General features: G+C 34.3%; 1 protein-coding gene and 1 non-coding gene across 3 annotated transcripts in view; both read right to left on the reverse strand.

Moving 5' to 3' along the window:
* PPA2 (inorganic pyrophosphatase 2) overlaps positions 1 to 21618 on the reverse strand; it is a 78796-nt gene that overhangs the window by 16483 nt on the left and 40695 nt on the right. For both annotated transcript variants that reach the window (XM_032461154.1, XM_032461153.1), the window contains 2 exons: positions 4684 to 4811; positions 3390 to 3475 (listed from right to left, as the gene is read on the reverse strand). In XM_032461154.1, coding sequence (XP_032317045.1) covers positions 3390 to 3475; positions 4684 to 4811 — 214 coding nt within the window. The remainder of the gene's footprint in view (positions 1 to 3389; positions 3476 to 4683; positions 4812 to 21618) is intronic.
* LOC116659344 lies at positions 644 to 807 on the reverse strand. Its single transcript, XR_004314694.1, has one exon. It is a non-coding gene; the product is annotated as a U1 spliceosomal RNA (small nuclear RNA).

The following is a 21618-nucleotide window of genomic DNA, read 5'->3' on the forward strand; positions in this document are numbered from 1 at the left end:
TTCTGCCTGTTAAATCTGATCATCCATTTCTAAAGTAATCCTCTACTCCCATAACAAGGCAAAGCCATCAACAGAAATATTAAAAAAGAAAAAATATTAAAGCCAGCACTGCAAATTTAAAAAACTGAATAACTTTGAAAAATTATAAATAAATCCAATAAAAATATTCTGACAAGTAACCAGCAGAACCTAGGAGAGCCAAAAGACTGACACTTTTCACCTTGGACACATCATGAGAATGGCTGTTTCAAGAAAGAAATGGAAGGTATATACAACGGACTTAGGAGATCCTTGCATGATGTGTAAGATACAAAAGAGGGGAGATTACAAAGCCCTTTGTCACTATTTCTTCAATAGGCGTCCCTCCACTTTTTTTTTTTTTTTTTTTAGCATTTTATTGCTACAAACAGTGCCACCTTCCTCACTAACAGCCTTTCAGTTAATCAAGAATGTAATCTGGGTTGCAACACACTTTCCTCAGGATTTAAGGAAGTGATTTTGATTTTGAATGTTTAAAGGTGTAATAAAAGGTATTCTACTGAGAAACACTTATTTTCTCAGAATTGGCCCTTATATAAAAATAGTTAACACGGATTGATACTTATTTATTGATTCAAAAAAATTATTATTTAGTTTTTTTTACTAGGGGAGAGCGTGAACACAGTCCCCCACTACCACAAATTATGCAGTCAAGTTTCCCACATTTGGGGAAATCACAGGGGTCAGCACATCCAGGTTGCAATGGATAAGCCTGGCCCTGGGAAAACCACCTTCGTCATCATGGTATCTCCCCTGCCAGGTAAGTATCAAAAGTAGCTATGAGCAGTTTGGATTTTACAGTTCTTAAGCAGAGAGGTTCATGAGAAGCACCAGGGAGCTTTTAAAATATACAGATCCTTAGACACTACTTCTCAGAGAGCCTAATTCACCAGGTTTAAAGACGAGGACAATGCATTTGAATGTCTGAATGATTTCCCTAGGAAACTGCGCTGTGCTATACGTTGTTGGAGAGAACTACTGTGATAGTGTCCTCAGTTCAGACTTCAACTGAACTGAGTGGGGAAAACAGGTTAAAATGGAAGGGAGGGAGCTTTGCTAATCAATAACAGAGTACATTTAAAGGAACTGAGGGAGAAAAGCAATTTATTAGGTAAGGACAAAGGAAATAAAAACTTAACAATCATGAATATATTTTACAAATCAAACAGTGATAAAAAAAATAAGGAAAACATGGGCAAAAGTGAGTTAAAATTCAGAAGATTTTGACTTTAAATTATCTAGATGCATAAAATTTATATCCAGAAACTTTTATCCCCCAAATTTTTAAGCAAAAATAAAATTATTTTGTTGTATTCTTTGAAAATGTGGAGAAAAAAATAGCTGTTAAGAGACTAAGTTTGAAATCTGGCTTAAATCCTGGCTCCATCACACACAGGGACCTTAGATAGGTCCATTAATCTCTACATGGCCTCAATCTCCTCATATGTAAAATGAATATAATAATGATACAGATCTTGCACATATCTAATATTGTGAATATTAATTAGATAATATATAAAACCCTTTGAACCTGAAAAATAGTAGAGTTCAAAAAATATCAATTCTTATTGTTAATAGATTCCTTATCATTACCTAGGTGGCTACAGCAAAATGACTCCAGAGCACAGACACAGTTACTCTCACAGTAAAGATGATTAGAATCGGCACAGAAGGAACGGTGTCAGGCTTTAGAAAAACTAGCCAGAGACATTCTCTAGCTGTGCCCCTCAGGAAACCTGGAAACCATGCAAGTCCTATCAAAGACTGAAAAAGCTTGTCAGAAAGTTACCTTTAGGAAGGAGATGAAATACGTCTTCGGACAACTGAAGACCCCTTCGTTTTAGAGGAGCTCATCACATTAACATCTGACTTAGAATGTCTGCCCATAAAGAAGAGCTCAGTCTATCAGTTACTAGGATAGTCAGGGCTAGATGACATTTAATTATACCCAGTTTCTTCAGTTTGTTAATTAATTGTACTATTTAAGTTAGGAAGAATTACCTCAATTTTAAGACTGCTGAAAAAAAAAAAAAAACAGTGATCTACACAGCAGTAAGAAACATGGAAGATCAGCTACTTGACAGTGTCACTCTAGCCCGCAAGAGAAGCTGATTCTGAAGCTGTCATGCCCAAGTATTCATGCAGAGGCAAGATGAGCCTTTTGATGACTTGGATAAAATATTCCCTGAGACTGACTAATTCTTTACTCCATGTTACTTTATTCCAATGACTTCATTAAATGTGTCTGTGGATTCCCAGACCCAGTGCTGCAGAACAGGGACTCCACTGTATTCGCAGCAGTAACCCTACCACCAGCACAGTACCTCTCAGGAGCCCCTCTGTCAGTATCTGTCAGAAGAATGAATGGCTTCCCAGCTTCTCCTCATTCAAAGAGAACGGTGAAGCTGGGTAGGACTCTGCTCTCCAGAAAGACTGTGTACTTTCACCTCCTACAGTTAGGCTTACCCAGGGTCAGCTGTTTTTGTTTCCAAGCCTTTTATGTCAGTTGCTCTCGTTACTATAATTTCATAATTTAAGCTGTAATTACACTCATGGATGAAGGCAGTGTGGAAAGAGAACTGTGTCTAGGAACACTGAGTAGGCTCTAAAACTGCTGAGGCTCTAAAAAGCCTCAAAAAAGGAGAATCACTATAAAACCTTGGTGTCAAGTTAGGTGCGGGTAACACAACTATAAAAGGTTAGAGGGAAAAAAACCCTAAACATTTACAACACTTTTTAAGTATAAGGAGTTTAAGGATTACAGGATCTGAACATTATTTTCCATTATATATTAAGTTAGACTATATATAATCAATACGGAATCTATACAGAAAAAGTCTTAGCCCTTATATCCAAAGACTGATAAGTAAATGTACATTTAAATGTTTTAAAGTAAAATAAAATGTTTCAGTTATATATGTTACTATTGTTTGATTCCCCTCAGTCAACCACCTGGTGACCAAGATCATGTTGGATAAGGAGGCGTTTTATTGTTCTTACCAAGCAAATGGTGTGGTAGTTATCATATAAATTAAATAACCATATGTTTGCATGTTGAAAAATTGTTGTTTACTCCACCTTTGCATATATCACACTGTATTATAACTGAATGCCTGTCTACTTGACAGTATCCCCCACTAAACTATAAATCCCTTGGGAAAAGGGACCATGTCAATTCCTAGTTTCACAGTGCCCAGCACTTGGTAATACCTTCTAAATAGGTGCTCTGCAAACATTTTTTAAATAAAAAAAAACTGCAATTCTCAAAAAAATCAGATGAGTAGTATTGCATGGCTCCACAGTACCAATTAATAATCAAATAACATTACATTGAAAAGACAAATTCTTACCAATTTATAGCCCCTCCATCACACTTCTCCATAAGCAATGCTTTCCAACATTCATGAGTAGATTTAATAACTTCAAGAGCAAAAGCCTAGTTACAAATCAAAAATAGACACAGCAATCACATCATTATACTAACATGGAACTATTCACAGTATGACAGTTAATTGTTAAGAACATGAGCTATGGAGTCGGGCAAACCTGAGTATAAACTCTGACATCCTTATTTCCAGCTGTGTAACTTTGTGCAAATTACTTAATCTCATTGTCCTAATCTCTTCATGTATAAATGGAATGTAATGAAGATAATCTAAATCAGAGGTTGGGAAACTTGGGCCCGTGGCCCAAATCCGGCCCGCCACCTGCTCTTGTAAGTAAAGTTTTACTGAATACAGTTAAGCCCCTTCACTTGTGCATGGCCCATGACTGCTTTAGCGCCACAATGGAAGAGCTGGGTAGTGTGACAGAGACTCTGTGGCCTACAAAGTCGAAAATATTTACTATCTGGTCTTTTACAGAAAAAAGTTTGCCAACCCCTGATTTAAATCACAGAGTCGTTGAAAGAATAAGATGTATACAAAGGGTTTAGCTTAGTGCCTGGCTTGTAAATAAGCATATACCTCTTGATTTCATCATCATGAAATCAAAGCTGTAAGTAGCCTAATTGCATAATCATTTTAGACTATCCACTGTCTGAAGATAGGAAACCTAATATTTTCTAATTTTTTCTTAATATGAATTCATATAGTATCTAAAAAGGCAAAATCAACAATAGATATGTATCTAGTAAGATCATCAAAGGAAAACTTGCTTTATTATTCCAAAGCAGAAAATTCTCTAGATTTTTTTCCTTCCCAAAATGTTGGTAATTTTCGTTAGGCAGAGCTCTTACGTATTAACTCATTTGTGCTAGCTCCTTTCTCTTTCAATGACAACTAAACACATTATGATAAGAATGAAGAAAATAGAGAGTCTTGGGAACTGAGGCTGAATGATGGGGAAATTTACTTCTGAAGAGAAAACATTCCCTCAGGTCTGCTGTTGCCTGAGATGAAGGAAACAGACATAGATAAACAGATGGATAAAGGTATTTATTAGTCTTATTGATTCACTTAGAGAGATCTCCTCAAACTTTTTTAAAAATAAAAAAATGATAAAATAATGTCCTTAAATATGAAAGTCAGTAAAAAGCACTTTTGTTGTGTAATACACAAATATTCACATAAGAACCCCCCAAAGTGAAAGAAGTATTATACAGGTATCACAGGCACATTTAAAAATAAAGATTAGCATCTTCACCTTGTTTTGGAATTCTCCATTAAAAGCAAACTGGTTTTCTGGTTTTCCCTCTGGTACCTTATAAAATCTAAACCAATTAAGAGTAGCTTCCAAGTAACCAGGCTTGTACTTCCTAACATCGTCAATATCTGTAAGTGAAAAAACAAAGACTTTTTGTTAAAAAAAGAAAAAACCAAAATCCACTCCCGTTAGTGGCAGAGCATTGGACTGGGGCAGTCAGTCCGACTCTGCTCCTAACTGGCGGCATAATCATCAGCATGTATCATATCACCTCCAAACTTCCATTTCTTCCTATGTAAAATATTACTCCTTCACTCTGCAAACATTTCTTGAGCATCTTCGGATACCGTGTTAGGTAGGTATGGGGGATAAGGAGATGAGGACAACAGTTTTTTCCTCAAGGATCTCAAAGGTTTAATTTTAAGAAACCAGGCAGAGAGACAACAAATTGCATTGAAGTGAGAAGATTAAGTGAGATATACTTAAAGACTGACGTCATTCTGAGGACAACGGCGTGGGGGCGGCTCAGAGAATGGAGAGTTACCGTGTTTTAGATGTTCTAAGTTAAAGGAAAGGAATGTTGAAGGTAGGACAGAAAGGGCAGTGTCCAGAAGAGAACGCACTAAAGTTGAATGAGAAGGGTTTCATGTGTTCCTGCATGAAATATATAGTAAATTTCTCATTATGTGTCAGATACTGTTCTAAGCAATGAAATAGAACGACAATCAGAAACAAGTCGCTGTTCACGTGCTTCTATAGTAGGAAGAGAAAAACAGCAAATAAAGAAACAAATACACAATTTAGGAGAGAAAAGTCTGATGAAGAAAAATAAATCAGAGTAGGCAAGACAGACAGTGTGGTCAGGGCAATTTTAAACACAGTGATACCTGGATGGTTCAGAGTTTTTCATTTCAAATTAGTAATAATTTACAGGATTTATTTTTAAGTTCTATTACCACATAAACAGCTTAACCAATACATTTTGAGGACATTCGTTTAAAAATAATTGGAAATATTACTGCATTAGTAATAGACCCCTCCCCGAAAAGAGGTCCCCAAGGAATGTATCATTTCCCAAAATATCAATTCAAAAAGTATAAGAAATAACTAAATAAACCTAGAAGTCTTTACTCTCCACCAGAAAGTAAGGGAAATGCAGCATAGTCCTTTAGTAATGATACATCATGGCAAATGACAAACAGACTTGGTAGCACTTCAAAAATTAGAAAGCTATAACTAAAAACAGGAGATTACACCATGCATAGGGATAATTTAAAGATCACTTGGTTTCAGACTTGCTCATCCAAACCTCATGGGAATCCCCACTCACAAAGCAAGACAGGAAAAGGTAAGCATTTTGCAGGTAGGGGTTAGACAGATAGGAATTAACCTTTTCCTTTTTATCCTTGCCTTGTGCCTGTTACGCAGAGGTTCAGCAGGAGTGACATGTCTCCAGAGGTCAGACGTTTCGCATAAGTGAAAGAACTGTGGTAAGGCGTAGAGACCCTGGCAAGCAGGAGACTGAGTATGCTGCCTAAAGGCCTGCAAATTTAAAATTTTAAAATATGTCAACAGGCCACACATCTAGCTGAAGTAATTCTGAAGCAAATAGAAATGTTACAACTAACTAGGAAAAAAAGAATCACCTAAAACTGAACACAGACTACAGAACTGTTCATCATTGTCAATATATATTTATTCAGTAAGTGATGGAAGATGTTTAAAACAGTGAATTCTGAAGATACAACTTTTTAGTCTTATATATTGTATCTTAGATCACAAAGTTCTTTGTTATGCTCAAAATAGAAGATTCAGTAAAGATTTCACTTAATTAAATAATGACTATTTTTTCTGTTTCTTATCAAAAGAGCTTCTCTTCAAAGTGAGCTTTCTATTGACGACTTTGCTACATTTGATCTCTAGTTTTGCAAAAACACTGTAAATTAACTAACACTGACTTCCTCCAACTCACTGTTTCCTTATTCAGAGGGAAAAAATATCTTTTAGTCCATTGAAAGTGAGAAACTAGAAATGCACTTTAATCAATGTCCAAATTAAATTATTTTCTATTACTTAAATCTGATTTATAACCTCATTGTACCCTGTCCTGTCAACTGTTCCCTGACCCACAGCATAAACCTTTTTTTGATCATTGCTTTCTAATACACTGACTTCAAGTAAGAAAGGAAAAGCTACGTTATCCAGCATCTGTCTCAGCTGGTATGGCTTTCCCTTCAGAAGTTATGAAGAGGACTTGTTAAGAAAAGACATCAATAATAAAAACGTGAACATTTAATAATGTTAATAAGAAGTGTAACTTTCCAAATATAAGCTAAATGTTTCCATTCTCAATTAATTATACCCTGGGAGAAAACAGCTGCATTTTCACACACACAAAAAAAAACCCAAAAATTTTTAAATAAGCAATTTAAATATTTTTAAAACCTCAACAGCAAATGCCTCAAGTCGAAATATTATATGCAACACCAACAATCAGTTCAATGAATTACTCTTCCAAAAGTATGAAAAATTCCACCTAAAATCTATAAACTCACTTACAGTTCATAAAATATTTTTATATAAATAACCTCATTTGTTCCTCATAAAACTCGTAAGAGTTGAGAAGAATAAGTAAATTCACATTAAACATAAGAAAACTACAGCTAAGAAAATGTAAAAGATTTCCCAAAATGTATGTATTCAACTCACTCATGGTAGAACTAGTACTCATAAATACAGGTCCTCTAATTCCATGAATTCTGCCTTTTCTTCCATATTGCACATTAATAATTTGTCACAGCTTTATTTATATTATTTTTCATGTATAGATGTATTTTTATTTTAGTTTTATTGTAGTAACATATACATAAAATTTACCATTTTTAAGTGTTTGATTCAGTGGCTAATATTAAGTACAACCACAATGTTGTGCAACCATCACTATTATCCATTTCCAGAATTATTTCATTACATGTATTTCTTACAATATGTTATTTTAAGAAAAGCAGCAATTTTCTAGTAGTCATTTATTCCCACTCTTGGAATTAATTTTATGTGAAAATTTCTATTATATACGTATAATTTTCAAGATGAACTAATCCAACAATAAAAGCTAGAATAATCTAGAAGAGCTCTTTTATATAATCAAGCAAAGTTTATTTCAGTTTCTGTTTTTAACTACAAGTCAAATTCTTTTAAATTAAGATCTTCTTGATCAACTCCCTGGATGACTGACAAAGACTCTCCACTTCTGTAAAATATTCTGACGGATGTCCACAGTGGTCTATCTGCTGGGTCTATCTGAGACAACTCTAGAATAAAGCCCACACTTTACTCCCAGTATTAAGTTTTAGCTTTAGAAAGCATCAGGTGTGTTTATTCCCAAAACATTTATGCCAACCGTGACTGTTCTTATAATTAGGATAGTTAATAAAATTTTATAAGGTAGTGATTTTATCAGTACAAAAAATATGTTTTTTTCTATAAAATTAACTTGTTTTAAAAGAATTTAATAGACTGCTAAAACTATCTGTTGTCAAAGTAAGCCTGAGTAAGAAAACAGATATAGATGAGACAAAGGCCTAAAAATGTACAATTATGCATGTAGATTGCTCTGCAAATAAAAATCCTTTTTCAGATATGAGAGGTCAGGGACAGCATCTGATCCAAAGTATTTCAGTCAATTCTTAGATGAAGTGTGGGAGCAACTCATTCAAGTACCCAGAAGAGGAGCCCTTAAGGCTAAGTGCCAATATTCTGGGGTTTGAGTGTGTGTAAAATGTTTGACAAGGACAGTGAGAAAGCCCTGTGTTTGGAGCAGGGCAAAGTAAGAGTGTTAGGTGTGATCAGCGAAGCAGCCAAAGAGGACTCTAAGGGTCAACTGTGGACTCCGCCCTTCACTTCGCCATGAGAAACCACTCCAGGATTTGGGGCAGCGGAGTACATGTCTTAGGAAGATTCTATGTGCTTTGTCAGGAAAAGATTGTGCAGAGGAAGGAGTGGAAGCAGGAAATCCAATATGAAATGTGAGTCTCCACACAGGTGAAATGTGGTGAGGGCTTCGATGACTGTAGTTGTATGGAGATGGTGAAAAATGGTCAGTTTTGGATATTTTTAGCAAGCAGAATGGAAATCAATTATCAATGAAAGAAAATATTAAAAACAACAAAAACTAGGAAAGACCAGACTTACATAAAACTTAAATTATCAAAGAGCTAAAAAGGACTAGTCTGTAACATTAAGTAACAATTTCAATTAAAATACAATTAAAAGTAGTCACCTAAATATATATTACCCTACTTTTTAAAAATTTTCATAAAAGGTGTCATAACTTCTGACAGTGTAGAGCCATGATTTACTTTATAACAGAACTGTTTCCAAATCTGAAAGTTTAATTAACAAAGATTATATGAAGTCTCCTTAAGTGAAATTTTATGTTAAAACTAAAGATATATGATTTATAAATAACCATTGTTCTGTACAAATCCATTGAAAATTTAAAAATTTATCATTAAATGTTAGCTAAAAAGCAAAACAGAAAATAATGATGCAATATAACAAATTTTAAAGTTCAATTTGGTTTTTTGAAATCCAGAGCTCTACATTTTAATTTAGTTTTTCTTAATTTTGACTTCGAAACATGTAAAAGCAAAGACATTAAGCTAAAATATTTTAGTCCAAAACCTACCATTCTATTTCTGTAGACATGAGAGGTTCACAACACTTTCCACTTTTTAAAAGCAATCTTCCTGACATCGTTTTCTTTCATCAGGAATACTGTAAACCTTTCATCATATAATCAAGTTTCTTTTCAGTATAAACCAGTTCACATCTTTTTTAAAACATAACTGAATATCACAAATTGTGATGTACTAAGCAAAAAAAAAAAAAGGTCTCATAATCGACTTTCTTTCAAATCTTTGTTATAAAAAAATACACTCTCTTACACTAGGGGTAGTTTCTAATTACAAGTATTTGCCAAGACTTCCATTTTACCCAGATTTCAGACTTAAAGATACTTTCATACTCTATTTTTGCCAAATAAGTAAATAGTAATGATGTAATGATGTAAAAACTTGAGTTGGTAAGGTTCATTTTATACATACAGCCCATGAACAATGAGAGACAGAGAGAAATATCCAAAGTATGAAATCCTTTTAATCTAGAGACATAAAACACCAATGAACTTTAAAAGTAATTATTTACTAAAAACAAAAAAAATTAAGAAATTTTAAGCATAAGAAAATTATGACAATACATTCTGCATTTAATATCTTTAAAATATTTACTGATATTGTTATTAATTAATATTGAAAATAATTAATTTTAAATATTTTAAATAACTCTCTTGCCTACCAAAGATGAGCCACACCCATTCCCCCCCAATTTTTATATAATTAAATATTGGATATTAAAAACAAACAAAAAAGAAAAACATACTCTTACTTAATAAATAATTTTCTGGTCCAAAACAAAATCAAAACTCTAACTGAGAATTATTCAGAAAATAATGAGACTAAGAACACTCAGAAAGTTTCTAAGAAGAAATAAGGTAAACCAGGGAGAACGCCCTGTTTGGAATCAGCACTAAGTTCAGATCCCACTTCCAGGACTCACATACCATGTTATTGTGGGAAAGTACATTACTTTGCTTCTTCAAAAACAAAATTAAAAAAAGACATTAAGGTTGTGAGGATAAAATAATATATGAAAATCACCTAATAAAAATCAGGAGTAATTATTAGCAAATAATAATTACCATCTGTCCAATCCTTTAAAACCTTGTCCATGAGATGGAGCCCAAGATACTCAAGCAGGACACCTATAACCTTACCTACTTTTATCTCTCAAAAATAAATAATAAACAAACATGAACTGATGACTTAAAAAATTACTAAACATATTTTTATTAATACTACAGTTATTTTTAATGTGTGTAAGTCTACTAAAAAGGCAATATAGCTTGGCACAGATAATAATGCAAACAAACACTAAAAGTAACATTCATAAACTTTTTCTACAAACATACCTTTTTTTCCTATGGCAAAGATCAGGCTTCAAATGAATTTGTAACTAATTGCTTATTCAATGATAGTCATATTTATCTTTGCTTCTAGTGTCACTGGAATTTAGTTTTTATAAAGGTATTTTCATTTCTAGTATGTTTAAGTTAAATTCAATTAACCAACTTTTTCTTTAACATTTGAAACAGAGAGGGAATATATAAATAAAATTACTTTTACTACTGAAATGAGACTTGCACTTAGTTCAAGTACATTAACCAAATTATCAGCAATTAAAAACAATGCTCAACTTTCCAAAGCATTTTGCTTTACAGAAAACAGAAACATCTGACAAAGATGAGGCAGAGAATTCATGTTTCAACACACTTCCTCAGGTTAGCCCACAGCAAGATAAATCAATTATAAAAAAAAAAGAAAATACAAAATACTTAAATAAGCACCCTGCTGGATCAATATGGAACAGAAACACCTGTCAGGTAAAAGCAGGATAACCATATGAGTTAGTGTTCAACCTGGAATATTTGAAACTCCCAATAAGAGAAGAAGCAGTCAACAGAAATCAACCCTGAGTGACCCATACAAACAAGGATTTTAAAGTAGTTACTATGAGTATGTCCAAGGACTCTGAGGAAAGTACAGTCACAAAAAATGAAAGAGAAATTTCAGTGGAGGAATAAAAACCATGAAATTATCAAAAAAAAAAAAAAAGAGGGAGTATCTGAAATGACAAGTCATATGAATTTAATAGCAGAACTTAGATATGGACAAAAAAAAACTGGGAAGTATAAGACAGATCAATAGAAATTATCGAGTCTAAAGAACAGTAAGGAAGAAAGACTGCAAAGGCATGAAGAGGGTTTCCGTGACCTCTGAGACAATTAAAAGTGGTCTAAATACACCATATGCAAAAACTAACTCAAAATGGATTAAAGATTTGGAATGTAAGACCTGAAATCATAAACTTCCTAGAGGAAAACAGGCTGTAATCTCACTGGTATCAGCCTTAATGACATTTTTGTGGATCTAATGACATTTTTGTGGATCTGACTCCAAACGCAAGAGAAACAAAAGCAGAAATAACGAAAGGGACCACATCAAACTAAAAAGCTTTTGCACAGCAAAGGAAATATCATCAAAATGAAAAGGCAAGAGGCAAGGGTACAGCTCAGTGGTAGACATGCTTAGCATGCATGAGGTCCTGGGTTCAATCTCCAGCACCTCCATTAAAAAAATACATAAACCTAATTACCTTCCCCCAGCCTCCCAAAAAAGAAATGATAAAAAAGGCTACCTACTGAATGGGAGAAGATTATTTGCAAATCACATATCTGATAATGGGCTAATATCCAAAATATATCAAGAACTCATACAACTCAACAACAACAACAAAACTCTAATTAAAATACAGGCAAAAAACTTGAATATATATTTCTCCAAAGACGATGTACAGATGGCCAATAGGCACATGAAAAGATGTTCAACAACACTAATTATCAGGGAAATGCAAATCAAAACCACAATGAGATATCACCTCACACCTGTTAGAATGGTTATTCTCAAAAACAAGAAATAACAAGTGTTGGAGAGAATGTAGAGAAGAGGGAGCCCTTGTACACTACTGGCAGGGCTGTAAATTGGTGCAGGCATTACAGAAAATAGTATGGAGATTCCTGAAAACATTAAGAATAGAACTACCATATGATCCAGCTAATCCACTCCTGGGTATTTATACAAAGAACATGAAAACACTAATTTGAGGAGGTATATACAACCCTTATGTTCACTGCAGCATTATTTACAACAGCCACGATCTGGGAATAACCCAAGTGTCCATCAACAGATGCATGGATAAAGAAGATGTGGTATATAAACACAATGGAATAATACTTATAGTCATAAAAAAAGAATGAAATCCTGCCACTTGGAACAACGTGGATGGATCTTGAAGGTATTATGCCAATTGAAATAAGTCAGAGGGACAAAGACGAATACTGTATAATTTTACTCACACGTGGAATCTAAGAAAACAAAAAACAAAACAAATGAACAAACAAAACAAAAACAATGTCAGATGCAGAGATTAGACCATCATTACCAGAGATGAAGGGGTTGGGGGAAATGGGTGAAGGGGGTCAAGCGTATGGTGATGGATGGCAAGTAGACATTTGGTGATCACTCTGTAGTGTACACAGATGCTGAATTATAATGTTGTACACCTGGGATTTATAGAATAATAATTTATTATTATAAGTGGTCTAAAATATGTTTATTATGAGTCTCAGAATGAAGGCAAGAGAATATGGGGTGAAAAAATGAAAAACAATAGCAAGTAATTTTCTAAATGTGGCAAAAACGAAAACTTACAGATCCATAAAGTTCAGGAGACCTTAAGGAGGATATACATAAAGGAAAGGATTTTACAAAACTTAGGATATTACAGAAAAATTGCTGAATCAAAAAATAGGGATAAAATCTTTAAAACAGTCTGAGAAAACAATATATTATATACTGGGTAACAACACATTATAGACATCAAAAACAATGGAGGCCCAAGGAAAACGGAAAATCTTTACAAAAATCCCTGTAACTCAAAATTCTATATCCAGTTAGAGTACAATTCCAAGACAAAGGCAATTTCAGATCAATTAAAATGGATAGAATTCATCACCAGCAGAACTGCAATACAAAAAATGCTAAGTCTTCAAGTTGAAGTGAAATAACATCAGATGGAAACTACAGATCTTCAAGAAGTAATAAAATTCATGAGTATAAAAATGTCAAAACATGGGTAAATATAAAAGAATATATATGTGTGTATGTGTTTCTCCTCTTAATTTTTAAAAAGGCATATTATTATTTAAGACAATACAAAATTAAAGCATAAAGGATGGATAGGGGGTCTGAGAACAAATGGATCTCTCATACAACTTGCTGGTGAAAATGCAAAATATAGCCACTTTAGTCAAGTTTGACAGTTTCTTGTGATATTAAGCATATAATTACCATCTGACGTAGTAACCGTATTCCTTGGTACTTCCCTAACAGAAACGGAAACATATGTTCACACAAAGACCTATATATTTCAATGTTCATAGCAACTTTACTTGTGTTAGCCCAAGACTGAAAATCCAAATTTTCATCAACAGGAGGATGGATAAACCGTGGTGTAGCTACACAATGGAACACTATTCAGCAATAAAATAGAACAAACTACACTGGCTACACACAATATCATGAATCTCCAAAGCATTATGCAAGAGAAATAAGACACCTATGCCAAAGAATATGTGTCTCGGGCAATGTACAGGTACACTGTGCAAGAAACACAACTACAATTGTTAAAAGTACAAATGTTTTCTCCCTTTAAAGTGAAAAAGCACCTATTTTGAAATTATTTTCAAACTTTGCTCAAAATATTTTTTTATCAATATATACATGCATATATTCATTTATTCATCAATTTAAAAAAATTATTGAGCACCTATAACATGCCAGGCACTACACAAAGCTTCTGTAGTAGAAAAATTAATATTAAACATCTAGACACAAACTTAAAATGAAATGTAACAAGACCTTCCTTGGTAAATCTACATAAATTTACTAAAAGACATACAAGAAAGTCTGAATAACTGAAGAAATAAACATATCATATTCATTAATGTGAAAATTTAATATTTTAAAGACAGCAGAAATCCCTGACAAGTGATTCCAAAAATTTACAACAAAGAATAAAGGCATAAGATAATAATGTGTCCATGCTGGTTCATCAATTGTACCAAATATGCCACACTGATGAGGGATGTTGAGGGTAGGGGAGTAGATATGTGTGGGTGGGGAGGGCTATGTGTGAACTCTTTGTATTTTCTGCTCAATTCTGCTGTGAACCTGAAACTGCTCTAAAAAAATAAAGTCTATTAATCAAAAAAAAAAAAGAATAAAGGCATAAGAAAAACCAAATACCTTTGAAAACGTAGAAAAACAGGAGGAGGATTTGTCTTATATATATTTTTATTATGAGGCTACAGTAATTAAAATAACATGGAGCGGGAACAGAAATAGACCACTGACACCAAATAGAATCCAGAAGCAAATTATCTGCATAAATAAGACTATAATACACTATAAAGGAGACATTTCAAAACAGTAGGAAGAAAAAAAATTTTTCTGTTAAGAGATAATGGGAAAGTTTGTTTATATGGAAAAACCTGAATTTCACATGGATTAAAGATCCAACTGTAAAAAATTTTAAACATAAAAGAATAAAAAGGAAGTAAAGAAAAACAACTTTTTGACTATGGGGTAAGAAATCCTTATACAAGAATCAAAATGCTACTAGCATCATGTATAAAAATGATTGATAGAATACATCAAAATTTAAAATTCAAAATATCTGTAAGCCAAAAGGCAACAGTTTTTCTGCAGATAGAGAGAAAATATTTGCAACCTAAATAATAAAGAATTAATATCCAAAAAATCCAAGCAACTGCCATATAGCAAAAGAATATGTCAACTCAGTACGAAAATGGAGGGCAACACGCACAGGCAATTCACAGAAGGGAAGACACAAATAGCCAATAAATATATGAAAAAGATGTTCTATCCCAGCATCAAGCAGAAAAGTGCAAAATTAAAACAAAATACCATTTCCATCTATTAGACTGGCAAACAAACAAACCCTTTAAATGCTCAGTAATAGTATGTCATTGAAACTTCAAAACCTGTATATTAGGTATCACTATTTCCTTTATGTAAATTAGGAAACTAGGGCTCCATGGGGTTAAATAATTTACTCAAAATCTGGAAGGGAATAGAGTAACCTCAGTACAGCGTGGACCTTTGAATAACACGGGTTTGAACTACGCAGGTCCCCCTACATGTGGGTATTTTCAACATGCGTACTACTGTACTACATGGTCCATGGACGGTTGAATCTGAGGAAGCCTGAACTGCAGACATGGAGGGCCAACTGTAGAGTTACCAGCGGATTTTCAACCGTGCACGCTCGGCACCCCTAATCCCCAAGTTGTTCACGGGTCAACTGTGCTAGCTTTAAATATGGGACGACAGGCCTATGTGTGGAGAGAAGAATGTCATCAAATTTGATCAGGTGATAACATTTCCTAACTGGACGAATATCAAAAGTGTTAACAATTATTCTAGTTCCAAGACTAGATCCTCCAACCAGCAAAGAAGGATAGATTAATGGAGTGGTCCTAAACTTGGAGGAACCCATGAGAATCACCCAGAGAGACTGATCAAACTGTAGATATATTCACATCTCTAACTTGCCACCCACATCTCCACACTGAGAACCACCTGTACTTCCACGAAGAAGTTCTAGAGAAAACAAAACAAAATGCTGTTTTCATTGGCATTATTTCCACCAAACCACAACAGGAAAGGGAGAAAAGCATGCAATCAGCCGAGGATTTTTATTTTTAGATTAAAAACCAGCAACATAAATGTCATGCCACATCTCCTTGTCCATATTATTTAAAAAAATACTAGAAAATGTGCTCATGCTTGAAATTCTGGCCAAAGAGAATTAAAAATATATATATATAAGGAAAAAAAGAAAAAAGGAGGTTCAAACGCTGTGGGATGCTACCAACGGAAGTGATGTCAAGGCACAGAGCCCTCATGCCAGTTCTGCAGATGCTGCTCACAGCTAAACATGTGGACAACTGGCCTCTAAACAAAGTCTGCAGGAAGCGTGAACATATGTTTTTAATGACACTTTATAAACATTCACAAGAAATAATCCCTGCACTTTCTGCATCACAGATAGAGGTTCCAGCTCAGAGAAGTGTTTTAATAGTTGCGCTTCCTCGGAAGTACTAAAAGGTTCTATGTCTTCCATGCTGTTCTGTGCTCCGGTGCTTAAGAGCACACAGACTAGTGAACAGAATCCTTCATTTTAGTTGCCTTTTCCTTCTCCATTCTCCTTTTCTACAAATCCTACTCTTATCAATACCTGTATTGAAAATATATTCTAACATCATGACAAATGGAAATTAACAGACTTCAAAGTTAAAATCGAACAGAACAATTCTATATAGAAGCCTATTTGTATTATATCAGAAAAACTTCTTAGAAAAGACTTGGTAGATTTCTTTCCCAAAATATAAATATTCATTACCACTTCATGGGAAATTTTATGTGACCAATAAAATGAAAACCGTCCGGGTGCCTTGTACATAGAAATCCAAATGGTTTTCTAATCTAATTTTAATTGGAAGCCTACAACCAAGTGGCTAAAATTTTAGGCTTTGGGTCAGGAGACCTTCACTGAAATTTCAGCTCCATCACTTAACAGCTTCCCTAAAGTACCTAAAAATGTGCCAATGTCCCCAAGAAATCTATCCCATGATCCTTTAATTTAAATTGTGCCTTCAGCACTAACTTTGAAGATATTTTAGGTCTTTCTACTTTAGAAGAAGACAGGCTAAAAGTAATGGATTAAAATACTTCCTAAAACAACCAAAATTTAGAGAAGTCTAGGAATCATCTACTCACTAGAGGATCAACCCCGCAACTTCAGAGGTGCAGAAACTAAAGCTTCCAGAGGTTATGTGAGTTTTCCAAGGTCAGATAACTAGTACACACGAGAGACGGACTTATTTAGGCTTCCCTTACTCTTCACCATATTGTAGGAACATGACAGAAACGTGAAAAAAAAAATTGGAAGAGGTCAAGTTTCAAAAAAGAGGCAAAAGATTCCCAGTAATTTAATTTAATCTTCTTAATTATAGGACATTTTACTTGATTTGTCCCTATTCTTCAACTGCCTCCTCCACACCCCATGCCTATACACCCTGCCTATTAAGCCACACTCACTGATGAAATCAAAGGAATGAAGATCAAAAGAGCCATCTTTTTACTGGGTCTTCTAATCATAATTATCCCACTGATGCGTAAATTATTTAAGAGCAAGTGGTCAGTGCTCCCAGAAAGCAATTCCGTCTGAGGCCACAAGTATTTTTCAGAGGGGAAGTGCAATGCAATGGTGAAGAGCCCAACTGGATTCCAGTAGCTCCCATGTGACTTTAGAGACAGTCACCAACTGCCCCCACCAGTGCCTCAGTTTCCTAATCTGAAGAAAAAGAAGGGAACACTAGCACACCTTGCTTGGACTTGGGTAAACATTAAACAGATACTCCAAAAGAAGTATCCAGCACAGTTCCTAGACATGCAATAATTGCTCCAGAAATGTCAGAGCTTTTAGGATAATGATGGTGACATGCCAGCCCCTTTCTGAGCCAAAGAGTACATGCAAAGGAAAGCAAACTGAACTCTGTTCTTTCCGGTTACAAAAGTTAACATGAGCATATTTTCCCTTAAGAGTACTATGCTATTCCCTATTTTTTTCCGTAAATGACAATATTAACTTGTATTTTAGGAAGTAAAGAAATCAAATGCCATATGAATATGGCTTATTTTTAAAATAACAATTGCAGGAACACTTGAAGTGTTTATAGTACATGAAAATTTAAGTCAAATAGATTCGGTTTCCATGTGTTTATTCCTGCCTTGAAAGAAAATAAAAGAAACTACATAGTTTTATTTGACCTTTATGGTAATTTCTCTAAATGTAAGTTCAAATTCTACAAATGTGAAATACATATAAATTCTGATAATTTCAGGACAAGTGTAATGCTTGTCCTTGAAAAATTTCCAACTGCTTCATTTTACAGAATTCCCTTATTACTCATGTAATTTATTCATCCCAGAATGTATCTACATCAATATAATTGTTCTGATTTCAATTTTTGTTTTTTAATTTTTTAAACCTTGAAAGTCACTGCACAGGCAATAGTTATTATAGGACAACAGACAGTTTTAATTTATTTAAAGACCAGACAGGGAAAGCTATAGCTCAAGTGGTAGAGCACATGCTTAGCATACATGAGGTCCTGGGTTCAATCCCCAGTACCTCCCCTAAAAATAAAGCTCAACTACCTCCCTTTCCCACCAAAAAAGTAAATAAATACAAAAAAATAAAGACCAAGCAAAAGAAATCTTTATTGTTCTGTGAGTTAATACAGCTTCTAGGTTTAAATTACCTACTCATGACATTACTTCACCTGACATAAGGTCCTTAGGCATCACTGGCAGTTCTGAAGAGGCTCAAACATCTGGTGAATATTCGAAGCTCTACATTATAGAAGGTGGTTAATTTAACCAAGAGAAAGATTATGCATACCCTAGCATCTCAATCTTCTTAAGAAGCTCTGAACTTGGTTATTTCATAACCAAGCGCTATTATCTGTAACAGCCAAAGCATCCTCTAGTAACAATTTAGGTGCCCGGAGTTTTAATAACTCTTTCAGGCCATTAAAGTACCATTAAGAGCATTAGGGGCTGGAACCTAATTACAGTGCATTAAATGGTCTTGGTGCTCTTGAAGTGTTAATGAGCCAGTCAAACTGACCAATACTTCTATCAGGAAGTACATGGAACTTGTCCTTAAATATTATTTATATATTTTTTTAGATTCTGAAAGTGGCTAACTCCAGTTTCAGAAGGCAAAACTTGAAGATTTAAATAATAATGTTAAAATTACAGAAATAGAGCCAGCAACCATAGTTTCTTTTTAATTGAAACATGTTCTCTAATGCAATGGCTAGTTTTAGTTCAGTCATGTCAAAGTTAAAAAAAACAACTATAAACATTAAAACAGAATATTAGCGTCTACCAAAGTCTGCACATGTCCCTTAGGATCAAAGAAGTTATTTCTTAACAAATAAAACAATCCCAGAACTTCCTTGCAGAATCATAACTTAAATGTGTCCAGATAAATACAGCAAAAAATATACAGATAGATAATGAGTCTATTGTCTATAAATTAAAACAGACTTTATTTTCAAAAAAGAAAAAAGAGGTACCGACTGAAAAAAAACCCAGCTTCTTTCTCTTAAGGTAGTGGAAATTAACAGGAGCGAGTTATTTTTTAAATGTCTAAATAACAATAAGGATGTATAGGAAATAATAAAAAATTTTCTCTATAAATTTCTGTATTACACACATCCTCAGAAAATTACATAATTAAAAAATTTCTACCTAGATACCCTTCCCTACATTTTTTTAATCCTTCCTCCTATTGAATAAAAATGCCAAGAAGTATAGATGGCAAATGTTTAAACTGTTGAAAAAAAAAAATCACTTACTCCTTTGTGATTTTTAATTCATATTGTTTATATTTGAAGTTCCTACATTAGATATTTAAAGCTATTTAAGAAGAAGTTGACCAAAAAAAACCAAAACAGAACAAAATAAACCATTTCTGACATGTATGGACTCTGACATGTATGAAATCAATCTCCCATGCATTTTCTGTAAAAATTTTTGAAAATGTGGGCCAGCTAACAATGAGAAAGGAAAGTAGAGTACATGAAAGAATGTATGAAAGGACAAAACTAATAACCCAGAAAGGCGATGAGAAGACACCCCATGATGACAGCTATGCAGCGGGCTTGAGAATACAGCCTGTCCACGTAAACAGTACGATAAACCAAGTAAATAATATGCACATAAACACCGTGAATGCTAGTTATTGGTTTTCAATTTTCAGACTCAAGAGATAAAATAAGAAAAACAGTTATAGTTAAAGAAGAACTTACACATTATAAATGCTGAAGCTGTAGGACTCATAGCTGAGGGAAGCCGGGTAGCAGGGGACAGAGAAGAAGTACGGAAACCTCAGTGCCCTGGCTTGACACGGGGCAGCCACGAGTTAGTGTTCAAAATTAATGAAGCCATAAATACAGCTTGAAGTGTAATACCTAGAGTTACTAAGATAACAGGAGAAGAAATAGGGTAACCAAATTGAGAAATGTGTAAGACGTTAGATTCCTAATCTTTCAAAGCAGCAAGTTGGGTCAGCAAGGAAAAGACATAAATTAAGAAACAGAGGTGTGAGCACGTTGTTCACAGAAGAGGAGCAACCACTCAAGAGAACTAAAAACCATACGGGGAGAAGATGTGAGAAGTCAGACGGGTGGGTGGGGTTTGAGAAGAGGGACAGAGGATGTTTGATACACCTTTTTTATATTTCTGAGTTTTTTCCCCCAAGTATATGACTATTTTTTATAATTAAAAAAATGCCATTCAAGATCTTATATTCATGATTTTTAGAGGGTACATGTGGGAGTGACACACAGTAAAATGTTTACAGGGTGCTTGACTTGAAATTACTGTTAATTAATTTTCAAAGATGTCCAGTAGACACAACAGCACCAAACTGTCAATTTCCATTAGCTAATGTTTATTTAATCATAGGAATGCAAACACATAGCTTTACCTCACTCTACTAAAGCCGTAAACTGTCCTAGAGACGCTTCTCCCAATCTCAAAACCATGAAGTTGCTGCCTTTACTTCTGAGGCTTCCTCGCCCTTGCCAAGGCTCTATTTTTAACCTGTAACATTCTATAAAATATGCCACATGCTTACAATGCTTCAGCTCCCCCGAATTATAAGTTAAGCACCTTTAGAAGATGAATTATGATGATACAAGATAAAACTATTAAATAGAGTAATCAAGTCACATAAACTGATTTTGTGAAAATTCCTTCACAAATTTAGGATGCTTTCAACTCTCGTAATGCCCGAGCGTCTCTCAGCCCCTCAAAGCCCCCTTTAGAGGTGTTGATAAAGCACAGACAGCGCACTAGGCTAAGTAGTGAAGAAGAAAAGGGAAGACGAGGAATGATGTCCGCCCATTAATATTTGCTTGAGCAGCAGGACAACAGAAACTCTGTCTTTTGTCTGAAATTGTGTGAGAAAATAGCTGGGTGATGTTAGAGAGATAGAATAAATATAAGCCAAAACTTGAGCTTAAATTGAAAATAAAAGCTGAGAAGATGGCAGAGTACTAGGACCATGAGCTGGCCTCTCCTCGTGACTACAACGAAA

This window comes from Camelus ferus, chromosome 2 (genome assembly GCF_009834535.1).
Source record: "Camelus ferus isolate YT-003-E chromosome 2, BCGSAC_Cfer_1.0, whole genome shotgun sequence".
NCBI lineage: Eukaryota > Metazoa > Chordata > Mammalia > Artiodactyla > Camelidae > Camelus > Camelus ferus.